This window comes from Sus scrofa, chromosome 15 (assembly GCF_000003025.6).
Source record: "Sus scrofa isolate TJ Tabasco breed Duroc chromosome 15, Sscrofa11.1, whole genome shotgun sequence".
NCBI lineage: Eukaryota > Metazoa > Chordata > Mammalia > Artiodactyla > Suidae > Sus > Sus scrofa.
This window is the reverse complement of record NC_010457.5, coordinates 118490262-118503687: the sequence shown is the minus strand read 5'-3', so window position 1 is coordinate 118503687 and position 13426 is coordinate 118490262. Positions and strand designations below refer to the sequence as shown.

Below are 13426 nucleotides of genomic sequence, written 5' to 3'. Positions count from 1 at the left end.
CATCCATCATCCCCAGAGATGCTGGCAGGCACTGCGCCACCTCATAAATCCTCCAAATGCACAGCTTCCCCTGCGAGGCACACACACATAGAGAGCGCTTTGCTTCTGAAAATACTTCCACATGTGCATGGTCAGCCAATTAAGCTGCTACATAATCAATTAGCCAGCAGGCCAGTAAGGATGGGAACTCTGGCAGCTCGGCACCATTGTTTCTCTCCTCCTCCCCTCTGCAAGCTCAGGAGGGCGGGTGGTTTGGGAGTGATGGTGTGGTGGGGTCTTTGCATGGAAGGTAGCTGGAAGCACCTGGAGATGCAGTGTCCATTCCTGTGGGCCAGCGCAGGGTGGGGGTGTTATTTCTGGGGGGAGGCATTAAAACCCCCAGGCACCTCACGCAAGGGGTCATAATAAGAGGTGCCTCACCCTGCGCTGGTTCCATCTCTAGCCATTCATTTCAAAGTCTTGAAGCATCTTAAAATAGCAGTGTCGTGAGACAGCTGATTCCACACCCTGGGGTGCATTAACTCTTCCCATCCTTCTCAGCTGATTCAAGTCCTGAAAAGGGTCAGAGTCCAAACCCACAAGCCCACCCGAGAGTGCCCCACTGGCTCTGCCCTTGGCTTATAAATAGGCATCAACCCTTGACACATAAAATGAAAAACCATTTAGGGATAATTTTTTCCTGGAGGTAAAGAAAAGAAAAGGTTATTCTAGTCTTCTAAGTGCGGTAAGCAAATGGCAATGTTGACAAATATGATTTATTACTTTATTCGTAAGTTACTACCGTGTCTTTAACTGTGACTTTCTAGCCACTGATTCTGATTCTGTTACTCCTGAACTGTGAGTGGACCACACTGCACTCTATGGTGTATACTCAGTAAATGCCATTTCACTTTTCCAGGTAGTACCAGAAGAAGGAAGTAATCTGGACTAGCAGCAGTAATGTGTGGTTGTGGCCCAAATTGTCCCAATTGTATGCCCTAGGCTTCTCAGGCTCAGCCAAGTATGAGACATGCCAGGTGTTTGCTCAGCCACAGTGGAGCAAATTCTGCTTCCCCAGCCCGGCTGGACCATCTGCAGTACAGGATGGAGCAGGCAGGCCCTGCTGAGAGTGGGCGGAGCAATGGATGGCATGTAGGGTTACCTCTGCTATCAGAATAGGAAGGTTTCTTCTGGGTCTCTCATCTCTCACCTCTAGGTCCATGACTCATAAGATGTTGTAAGAAAACAGCAATCAGGACAGCCAGTTATCTCAGTGACCCTCTGCAAGCTGTGTTTCTAGGAAGATACCCTGAGAAAGGAGGCATTTTGGAGTAGCCCTGTGGTCTCCAGGCTCCGTGGCTGCCTCTTACTCTGTGCTACACCTGAACTGCAATTTTATTAATGACCATTTTCTTAGCGCATACTGGGGGCCAGTCACTGGCCTATGTATTCACATATATTATCTCATTTAATACTGCAAACAACCCAATGCAATGGGTATTATTATTCCCAACTTACAGATGAGATGGTGAAGGCATAGAGGGGGTCAGCAATTTGCCCAATATCACCCTGGTGGGGCAGGGTTACATACAAGGGGTCTGACTCCTGAGTCTGGCCCTTGACCTCTACCCTGCAACGCCCAGCATGGAGTTTGCTAAACATGTTATGAACACCCCCACCCTGACATGCATAACTGTACTATTGCTGAACGTAATGAAGAACAGAAATGATGGAGTGCATACCCTTCAGAGCACTGATTAAGGAGTTACATCACTTAACCCTTACCGTCCTCTAGGAAGCAGGAAGGACTAGCTATTTCCACTTTTTGGAAATCCTGAGGATGTATTGATTTCTCCTATGTCACACTGCACAAGCTGGAGCAGAGCTGGGCCAGGATTGGGTCTCCAGTGGCCCTTGTTCAGTGGCCCTTCCTGTTATACGGGAGGAACCATCCCACCTTCATCCTCTTCCCTCTTTGCCTTTCTATTCATTGCACGGCAGGGCACCGAGAACTCTCAGGAAACTGCAGTCAGGCTCTCCCTGGGGACAAAGCCCTGGGGCTCTGGTGATGGCAGAGCCTGGCACCCCTGGAGCCCTCCCCTTGCAGCCTCCCTGGAATTTCGGAGCTCGCCTGTGCTCTGCTTCCTCCTTGCAGCCCTGCGGAGCCTCACGTGGACCAGGCAGGAGTGCGCCCTCAGGCGTAGCATCCCCATCCTGTTTTTATTTCCTCCTGCTTCAAACTCTAGTCAGGGCAATGTTTGGTTTCCGCGCGTGGCTTGGGTGCTGGGTAGGAAGGCGCTTTAGGGATTAAGAAGAGCTTCCTGCACCTCTACTCAGGGTTTTTGAAGTCTGGAGCCAAGGAAGGGGAGGGTGCTAATGTCACTGTGGCAGAAATAAAAAGCTCAGTCAGGAGCCCTCTTCACAGACAGTGAGGCAGGCTCGGGAAAAGCATTTGTTGTCTATAAGAGGAGTCCGTTGGATCAGGCCATCTTCTGGAAAATTCCATTGTTATGTGAAACCCTAGGCTGGGGGAAGCAGTGGAAAATGTAAAGGCCCAATTACCTGTAATGGGATGCGATCTGTGTCATTAAATGTAAAGGCTGATGTCCCACATCTAGACTATCCAGCCAAAGGCTTTCCAATCCTTACAGTTCCTCAGGGGCTGCCAGTCAGTCCCATCTGGAGTCAGAATCCACACTTCCATCTGGGCCATTTAAAGTGCAGGGAGGGCTCACTGGCGGATGGAAGGCAGTCCTCCTTTCTTGGGAGTTCTGAGAAGCCTTCTGGGGGCGCTCTCTGCAGGGCGTTATGCAGACCACAGCAATCAGGAGACAGTTCTTTCTTCCACTTCCCTGCTTAGAATCTTGGAGGAGTTCCCATTATGGCTCAGCAGGTGAAGAATCTGACTAGTATCCATGAGGATGTGGTTCAATCCCTGGCCTCAACCAGTGGCTTAAGGATCCAGCGTTGCTGCGAGCTGTAGTGTAGGTCAAGGATGTAGCTGGGATCCAGCATTGCTGTGACTGTGGTGCAGGCCAGCAGCCACAGCTCTGATTTGACCCTTAGCCTGGGAACATCTATATGCTGGGGTGAGGCCTTAAAAAGACAAACAAAACAAAACAAAACCTCTTTGAGAAAATGTGTTTACTCTGACAACAAAGTTAAAAAATCTGTGCATAGCCTTCAGGCTCCCACGTGGCCTTCCCTTCTTACTCCCACAGTCGTCTCACCCCACATCCCTCATGCTCTCTGCTCCACCCGCTCTGGCCTCCTTCCAGGGTTTCATACTCACCAGGATTTCTTCTGTCCCAGGGCCTTTGCACATGCTCATCCCTCTGCTGGCTCCTGGGTCCCTCATCTCTCTGCCTAGTAAACTTTTGCTGGCTCTGGGAAGGGAAATCCCTCTGGCAGCTCTCACCTGCCATGTACCTGCCTGTCTTACTCCTGATGGATTGCTCTTGTAAATAATCATTTGGTTGTCATGTTCCCTAGATGCAAAGACCCATGAAGGCAGAAGTCTTATTTCTTTTGCTTACTGCTTTATCACCAGCACCTAGCGGAGTGTCCCACATGGAGAAAGAATACCCAGTACATATTCGTTGAGCAAGAGCATGAATAAATCCCAAACTATAACCCAACCCATGGCTCATTTAGGCCTGTGTTACCTGCACCAGCCATGGAATTATAGAATTTCTAAGTGGAAACCTTCCCACACCCTAGCCTTCAACCCATCCATCAATACTGCTATTAGCATAGCACTTTTTTTTCTGTTTAAAAAACCCCAAAGTCTCAGTGTTCATATATGGTCAGTAAATTATACTGTTTTTCTTACCTCTCCCCCAAATCCTGGGTCTTCTCTCTCTCTGTTGAATTGGCAATCTCTAGCACGTATATTAAATGACATGCCAAGTGTTGTAGAAAAAAAAAGAAAAAAGTCCTGCCCTCTCAGCACCTAATAGTGCGAAAATAAAGTGTTGCTCTGAAAAGAATATTCTAGGGATCTTTAACACTACCTCCACCCTGCTTTTCCACTTTTTCCTTCCCATTTTTTCTATTTGTATCACAATCAACCACAAAGCCTTCCTTCCCAGCCAGGCCGGCCCAGAATCCCCTCCCTGTAATGACCTCTGATCATTTGGTGTGTTATAGGTTTCTTCCATATCAAAAGCACAATGGGGAGTTCCCATTGGGCTCAGCAGGTTAAGAACCTGACAGTGTCCCTAAGGACACAGGTTCAACCCCTGGCCTTGCTCAATGGGTTAAGGATGCGGTGTTGCCACGAGCTGTGGTGTAGGTCGCAGACATGGCTCAGATCTTGAGTTGCTGTGACTGTGGCGTAGGCTGGCAACTGCAGCTCTGATTCCACCTCTAGGCTGGGAACTTCCATATGCTGCAGATGTGGCCCTAAAAAGAAAAGAAAAAAAAAAAACATAATGAGAAACTTGCAAACATTGCTATTGTATTACAAGGTAGAAAGCTCTGGTTTAAATCCTGAGTGAGAGGTTCGGGCAGCAGAAGGAAGAGGGATGGGAATGGAATGGAATGGCATGAGAGCACCCAAGCAACCACTAACCAGCCTCTCCTCTTCTCCGCAGTGGCAGGCCATCTCTCTGACAGTCATTGAGAAGGTTCAGATCGCAGCTGCCATCCTGGGCTCCCTCTTCCTCATCGCCAGTATCTCCTGGCTCATCTGGTCAACCTTCAGCCCCTCAGCAAAATGGCAGCGCCAAGACCTCCTCTTTCAGATCTGCTACGGAATGTATGGATTCATGGACGTGGTGTGCATAGGTGGGTCTGGGTGCTTGTCTGTATGTAAGGTGGGGAGCCACATGCTGGTGAATTGGATCCCTCAGGATACCTCTCTCTTAAAGGTCAAAGCAGAGATGGCCCAAGCTTGAGCCCAGTGGCTTAGATTTGAGGAGTGAGTGGGGAGTAGGAGGAAGTAGGGCTAAGAAGCAAGATTTAATCTTTCCCAGACACATGGGTCCTGCCCAGAGGAAGATAAGAATAAGGAGGCTTGCCTCTAAGAATCCTTGACAAAGGTCAATTGGTTAGTCTACTTGCTTCCAGCAGGATGGGGAAGGTCCCTTATCTGCTGGGTAAACCACAGTTGCCAAGTCATGACAAAGGATGCCTAAACATCAAATTCCATTCTCTTCACAGTAAAATGCCCAGAAACAGCCATGATGATACCTGCTTCCCCCTTTCCAGCTTTCCTTAAACCTATTAATGCCCAAGATTTCTCTAGTGGTTTGAATTTCAAAGAGAAATTCAAATTTCTCTTTGAATTTCTCAAGATTCAAAGCATGTGTAGTCCTGGGGCTCCACACACAACTTCAGGAGCCACTTTTGGGAGCGGGGAGTGAGATGCTATACAGACAACTCTGAAGCTTCACCTCTGCTTCACCTCGAGCTTCTGTACTTTTATCTATTTGCATGTGTCCGTTCCAGGTAAGATCTTGTTTTAAAGCCTTCAGCATTTTAGAAAAAAGTTGGAAACCCGCCATTGTAATTCCTGCTTGTTCCCTATACCATTCCCAAATGTATGTTCCTTCCTCTTCCATTATGTTGGGTTGGCCAACAGATGACTTGTTGGCCATCAACTCTGAAGTCTTCATCCAAGTGACTGATGAGTTGGGGGATGGTCCTGGTGTTCTCTGAGTGAATGAGGTGTGCTTAAGCCCTCGTCACACACCCCAACCTGGATCGCCCAGCTTACCCCCTAGGCCATAGCATTGAGAGCACAGAGTTTCACAGTTGTCTTCTCTGGGCATTAGTTTGCATATGATATCAAATATGCTATACATCTCGTTTGTCAGGAAAACATCTATTAGCTAGAATTGGGCTGAGGTTGTTCATTTTCTTTGGGGTCCTTTAATATTAGGAATCAGAGAGGCCTGGAGACTTGAATACTGGTTATAGCAGCCAGAGACCAGTGATGCTGGAACTTGTAAACTTGCCGAAGCATCTTGCTTCCTCTGCCCAGGTTCAAGAGCCTTTTGCTTACAGCACCGAGGCAGTGAGAGAAATAGACTTCCCAGGTTTGGAGGCCTGTGGAAGAGAGAGGTCTATGAATGGGAATGAACTTGACTTTGAGGCATTCTCTTCTAGTTCCCTCTCTCCACAAATTCTCTTCCTAGCCCTGCTGAGGCACAGGTAGTTGATGCCAGAAGCCAGGTGTGTCTCCATATGGAGGTGCATGGCTCTGGCATAGAGTGGGAAGCAGTGGAAGACTTCCTGTAGGGTTCTTCCAGCTGCCCTTCATTCTCCTTCAGGCAGGCTTTTGATCAGTTCCTGATGCACACGTCTGTGAGACACGCTTTCCCATCACGTGGTGTATTAGTCAGTCTTGGCTGCAGTAACAAACAACTCCAAAATTGCATTGCTTCGCAATAAGCACTTGTGTTCTACTCATGGGTCTTCGAGATGGTTTGGTTCTGCTGGGCTTGGGTGGACTTAGCATCTGACTGTGCAGGGTTCAGGTTGTTCTGTCTCCTCATGCTGGGGCCCAGGCTAAAAGAGTGGGGACTATTGGATATTATTCTAACCAAGTGCAGAAACACAAGAGGTTGGGTGGAAACATGCAATGCCTCTCAAGGCTTTCACTCAGCACTGGCACTCTGTCCCTTCTGCTCACAGCCCATGGGCCAGTGTGAAGTCACCAATAAGCTCCTTCCTTGGAGGGAGTGTGGGTGAGAGAGAGGAGCATAAATGCTATTTCCCAACTGGGGCTCCATAGATTGGAAAACGAGAGAACTAGATATAGATGAGTTAATGTGATCAATCAGAACAGCACCCTCATTTTGAAATTGAGGGAATGGGGTCCAGGAAAGGAAGTGATCAGCTCAAGATTGCTCAGCTGGGATTAGCATCAACATCTCCCGATGGGGAGTCCAGTGCTCTTTCCATTATCCTCTTGCACCAGAGAGCAGTACCCCATTGTGCCACTTATGGGATACATGCAGGTGCCACCCGTGACTTCTGGTGCACCTGGGCCCACTCCTAGGAGAAGCCCTCATAGCAGGCCTGCTCCCTGAGGTTCTGAGTCACCCCTGCTCTGACCTGCCTGGGGCTCTGGTCTCTCCTGCTCACAGTGTTTCCCCTGAGTAGGGCTCCTCGGTATCACCGCCTCCTCTGTCTCTTCCTTGGCTCCTCTACTGCCTGCCTCTGCCAGCCCCCTTTCTCTCTCTTCCCATATACATGGTGCTCAATCTCTCTGTTTATGGGAGAAGCAGAGTGAGCTAAATACTGAGAGTTTTCACATTGTTTTCCTTCTTTCCAAGCTTTTAGCCAAACCTCCCTAATTTCCCAGTTGCGCAGCTCCACCCTGATCTCTCCACTCTGCTCTGACAGCCAGTGGCTGCTCGGAGACACTCGCTAGTCAGGAGGGGAATGCATCGCTAATCAAGTTTGGTGCCATCCCAAAGTGGTCAGATATATTTCTGTTTAGACCATCTCACCTTGAAGAAGTTTAGACTGCTCTATTATTTCCTTGATTATAACTGGAGCTAATCCTACTTCAGAGTGAGTCCCCTGGAACAACAATTGCTCTTCCCATTTTTCAGATGCTAAAACTCTGAGACTGAAGAATTTGTCTTAGGCTGACTCAGACAGCAGGTTAGGGCTGTCAGTTCGGGGTTCTTTTTGGGAGAAAATTCTGGGAGGCAAAATAAAAAGCAGTAATACGTGATCTAGATGAGAAAATGGAAGGTGACAGGCAGGAGATCCTTGTGGTGGTTGCAAGGATGATGATTGATGTCATCAATCAATAGTAATGATGGTGGTTTTAAGGATGAAGTTCAAGTACCAGTCACTTCTACTCCTCAGCAGTGCTCTGGCCAGTTGGGAAGAAACACACAGCACTGCGTGAGTGGGTATAAAAATATCAGCTTTTTAAGGTTCTCTGGAAGGGAAAAGTAGGTAGAGCCTCTTTATTTTTAGGCTCAACCAGACATCAGACTCACAGAACTACCAGAGAGCACATTTGACACCAGATTCACTTAAAAGAATGTGGGTCAGCCTCCAAAAGCAGGTCCAGCTTACCTCTGCAGGTGAGCCCCACCGTGTTCCATATCCTAGTCCAGGGCTAGTCTCTCAGCCTCCAAGTCATAGCGCAGAAATAAGGAGATGAGATTCAGCAGTAGGCACAGCGTCCATCTTAGCATAGTTTCCAGGGTCCCTGCAAAAGTCATGCTCATTTACAACAGTCACTATTCAGAAACTGAATACAGCCTCCCCACAGTATCCATAGCAAAGCGCCCCCTAGTCAGGGGGCACCTCTAGCTTAGGCAATATTATAACACTCCACCTCCATCAGATTCCCAGGGGAAACAAACCAGAATGCCAACCCAAGGTCAACTCTGTTCCTAAAGAGAGTGTGTCATCATTTCTCTCCGTCACCTCCTGCCTCCATTCAGGAGTCTGGACTTCTGGCCCAAACGATTGAAGCAACAAGGAGCAGAGAAGCTAGAACAGAGAACAAGACCAGGCTGGGCCAGCCAGAAGGAGGCACAACATGGTCCTCTTACCACACAAAGATGGAAAACATGGAGAACCATAGAGTGGCATCTACTTACTTTTGAGGCAGTCACCATTTAAAAAATGCAGTCATTCAGCCCATTCCCATGGAAAAGAAGACGCTTTCCTTCCCAAAGTCCTGGGAGAGTGGAAGAAGATGAAGTGAAAGGGTGGGAGGGCTACTTGAGAGTGGGTGGAAGTAGGAGTGAGGGAGGAGAGTGTTTTCAAGAAATGCTGGGTGAATAAAAATGTTGAATGAAAATACATATCCATAGACCCAAGCTCCTTGGATAGATGGAGCCATTTAGAACCTGGATAAAAAGTTTATCATTAGGAGAAAGGAAAATGAATCTAGTCCTGTGTTAGGTCAAATGGTGAAGTAAGAAAGGAATAAGACCATTTGTTAAAATAATTTTTTGAACTTCTATTTTTCAGACACCAAGAACAACATGTCTCTTCCCTTGGACTGTTAAATGGCTTCTGATAGTAAAAATCTGAGTACACATAAAATATATAGCTTTAATCTTTAAAAATATATTTACCTTTATATGGGGGATCATTTTCAAAAGATACGAAAGAACTTATTTGTTCACAGACGTAGAAAACAAACTTCTGGTTGCCAAAGGGGAGGGAGGGGAGGATAACTTGGGAATTTGGGATTAAGAGATACACGCTACTATATATTAAGCAGATGAACTCTAAGGACCTACTGTATAGCACAGGGACTGTATTCAACATCTTGTAATAACCTATAATGAACCCGAAAAACAATGTGTGTGTGTGTGTGTGTGTGTGTGTAAATTTACTTTTTCTATCAGAGTGGTATACTGAGAAAAGTTGTTGAAAGTGGGAGGGACACAGAAGGAGAATCTCCACTGAACATCAGCACCAGCTCAGCAGATATTCTCCGCTATGAAGCTAAGAGTCTGGGATACGGTCAGCTTGCTGCTCGTAAAGCCATATCAGCCCCATCCAGGACTGTGTCCACCTGGCTTGCCTCCAGGTCAATCAATGAAAGCAGCAACTCTCAGGCAATGGCCTTTGGTCCTCACTGAAGGATTTTGCTTGAAATAGTGTCTGAGTTTTCCGCTTGATACAATGTGGGTCCAGGGTTGTTGACAATGACTGGCTCTAGACTGGGTCCTATCGGAGGGTTACATTCTGGGATAAAGGCTGCCTGTACAGATTAAACATCTCTTGGCTTAGAGTCCTAACTCCCTAGGCCAATATATGCCACTGTGAAATCCAAATATAAGTTGCTGTAGACAGAACAAATCACCAAATCCCTGCAAGGACAGAGAGAAGCTGAGAAGGGGGCCAATAACCCCAACAGATAAGCAGGGTAAGTATTACCCATATTTAACAGGTGAGGATAGGCTTAAAGCATTTGGGCTTCAGGTCACATAACTAAGCAACTGGCAGAGCTGAAGACTGGACCAAGAACCTCTGGCTCCAATTCCTGGGCACTTTCTACTGCCTATTTCATCTCTGATTGCTCTGTGAAATTGCAAATGCAGAGCTTGGACAAGGAGGCAGGTTGAGAGGAATTTGGTCCAGTAAGACCTTGACCCATGGAGTAATGACTGCTAGCAATAAAAAATTCAGTGAGCCCCAGCTGCTCCTGTCCTGTGTTTAGAGTTTTAGAGGTTAGCCATCGTTGTACTTCCCTTTTGATTGGTGCTACTCTGACACCAACTGAGAGGGGGGATTGAGCAGTTGAGATGAAATTTGTTTTTTTTTTTTTTTGTTTTTGTTGTTGTTGTTGTTGTTGTTGTTGTTGTTATTGTTGCTATTTCTTGGGCCGCTCTCGCGGCATATGGAGGTTCCCAGGCTAGGGGTCGAATCGGAGCTGTAGCCACCGGCCTACGCCAGAGCCACAGCAACGCGGGATCCGAGCCGCGTCTGCAACCTACACCACAGCTCACGGCAACGCCGGATCGTTAACCCACTGAGCAAGGGCAGGGATCGAACCCTCAACCTCATGGTTCCTAGTCGGATTCGTTAACCACTGCGCCACGACGGGAACTCCGAGATGAAATTTGGATAATTTGTCTCCCTATGAGATACTCTAGTGAAAGGTACTTGGGATGTGAGTAGCTAGATTTATTGGTAAACATGAAATTAGGGAATCCATTCCTTCATTCAGAAATATTTATCAAGAGAGCACTCTCAATAAGAGAGTCACCTACTCTCAAGGATCTTACATTTCACTGGGAGACAAACAAGCTAATTATTGATCCCAGTAATAAGAGCTGGGACACAGATGAGTGAACAGAGGAAATGACTGAGAGTGGGTTTGGGATGGTCATATCATTCAGTAGCATTTACTGACTGTCTTGTTTTGTTTCATAAACTAGGGAACATTAACACAGAGATGAATGAGACACAATCCCTGCCCCCAAGGAGCTCACAGTCTACAAATAAATCACAACACAGCAGGAGCTTTGACAAGATACAGAAGGTAGAACAGAGCGAGAGCAAGTAACTCTCTCTTGGAGGTGTCCAGGCAGGTTATAAAGGAAGGAGCCCTATCCTTGAGTTAGCTTGAAAATATATGTCAAAGTTTGTCCAGAAGAGTCCAGGCAGAGCATGTGTAGAGACACAGAAACATGAGAGAACAGGGTGTGCTAAGGGAACTTTGCTGGGCAGATCCGTATGGCTCGGTGCAAAGAGCCATGGTGGGGAGGTGGGTCATGGTGATGAGGAGGTTGGCAAGAACCAAATCCCACAGCACCGCAAATCATGTGCTCAGCAGCTCAGACTATTCTGCTGGTGATGGGGAGGCACTGATAAAACTTTATACAGAAAAGTATGATCAGATGTGTGTTCTAAAGAGATAGCTCTGGAAGCTGTGGGGAGGATGGATCAGAGCTAGACAGACTAGAGGTTGGGAGAGGCCAGCTGGAAAATGTTTGTAATAGTCTGAGCAATAAATTAGAGATGGACATCAGTGGTGGTGGGGAAGAAGTACATGGGCTAACATTCAGAGGCACATAGGATAGGACCTGATAAGACTGTCTGAACCCCTTCAGAAAAGTGAGAGACCCAAGGCTTTGGCTTGAGTGGGGAACAGGCACCACTGGTGAACATGAGAATGGGGTGGGCAATAGGGGAAACAAAGGGGAAACAAAACGTATGTCTTCAGCAAAGGCACCCAAACAGAAGGACCATCTTAAGCCTAGAATCCAGGCAGAGAGGCAAGAGGCGTTCCTAAGCCAAGAGTTTGCAGCAGAGAGAAGCAAGACACAGAGAGAACATCATGGGCTACAAAGAAAAGACTACATGGCAAGGAAAGTGTCTCTTTGCTGGGTAGAGAGAGGGAAAATGTTTCTTAGTACACAGATGCCCCCTCCTGTGACATAGAGGAAGATGTTGAGGGCATTGAACCACTTCTGACCATGGTTGGTGACTGATGGGATGCAAGGAAGCAAAGGAAAGGTCTCCGAAGGTAGTTGGATAATAAGGATTGAAGACAGATTTGAAGATCACCAATAAGAGGTGTTTGAAGCTGGAGGTTTTGATGAGATAACTTAGGAGGAACGTTCAGAGAGTAGGTGATAAGGACAGAGATCTGGGGAACATTAAACACTTAAGAGATGAGAAGAGATGGAAGGTGAGAAGAAGACAGGAGGGACTGAGCCACAGAACCCAGAGTGCTGGGTTTCTGGAGAACAGGAGTGGTGCTACCTACATAATGGTCTGGGGCTGCATATTACTCAGTTTCTTACCAACTTTGGGACCTCAAGTGATTTGCATAACCTCTCTCTGCTTTTGTTTTCCATCTGTGAAATGGGCTAATAGTACCATCTTCAGAGGTATCAAAGGACTGACTAAGACAGCCTATGTAAAGGAGCAGGCAGTCACACATATCTGTGACCAGGGTAGGAGACTCTTGGTCAGGGTAGATTCCCCTTGTAGTAGGCATTCAATAAAGGTTTGCCAAAATGGTTAAAATCTAAATTCAGCTAGAGCCTGGAGAGCCTGACCCAAAGTCCTCCCATAATTGAGAATCTGCTGGTTTTTGGAGCAGTGTCTCTTGCTGAAGGTTTTGGCTTCCTTATCCGTGTCCCTTCAATGAGAAGATACGATGACATCGAATGTCCTCGTTCCACCTGCCTCCTCTTCCGTCATCTCTAATGACGCTGTCTTCCCCAGCAGAGAAGCTGACAGAGCATCCCAGGAAACAAATGGGACATTCTCTGCTCCAGTGGGTCAAGTTATTAGGATTTAACAAGAGCAAATTAATTAAGGTCTTTGGCACCAAAAACATTTTTTTTTTCACTCCGCAGACCCAAGAGATTGGCCACCAAGAAGTCAACTCTGCAAAAATGAGGACTTCATCCTCATCATGTTTGTATTTCACTTGTGAGTGGAATGGGGTCAGGGAAAGGAAAGGGAGCATGATTTTGAAATTGCTCCAAATCTTTAAAACGGTGGGATAGGGCAATTAATGAAATAATAGAGAAGTATTTTGTTAAAGCTTCATCCATGTGCAGTCCACTGAGTCACTTTCTTATGGTTCAGAGACACCTGGCACCTGCGCTCTGAGATAAAGGGATTCAAATCCCGGTTTAGAGCAAGTGGGCGGGGTGGGGGCAGCAGGACTATGGAAACATGGTCTTCCGAACTGAATTTAATCCACATTAACAAGAAAGCCATATATATACCACAAAGATTCCTTCCTTTCTTCCCTCCTTCTGGGTGGAAACAACCCCATCTGTCAAACCTCCTAATTCCCTGATTAGGAAACTGAAAATATGAAGGAGGCAGCCTGGTGCAGCGGAAGAGACTAGGAAGCAGAAGACGTAGATCTGATAACCAGATTAGCTGCTAACTACCTTGTGGCCTGGGGCAAGTTACTTGTCTTTCTACAACACAATTGACTTATCTATAAAATAAGAGGGTCAATCCTGATAACCTGCAAGGTCCT

General features: G+C 46.9%; 1 protein-coding gene across 1 annotated transcript in view; it reads left to right on the top strand.

Annotated features, from left to right (window-relative positions):
* Nucleotides 1-13426, top strand: part of MARCH4 (membrane associated ring-CH-type finger 4) — a 107306-nt gene that overhangs the window by 83861 nt on the left and 10019 nt on the right. The window contains exon 3 of the mRNA XM_003133648.5: nt 4575-4767. Coding sequence (XP_003133696.2) covers nt 4575-4767 — 193 coding nt within the window. The remainder of the gene's footprint in view (nt 1-4574; nt 4768-13426) is intronic.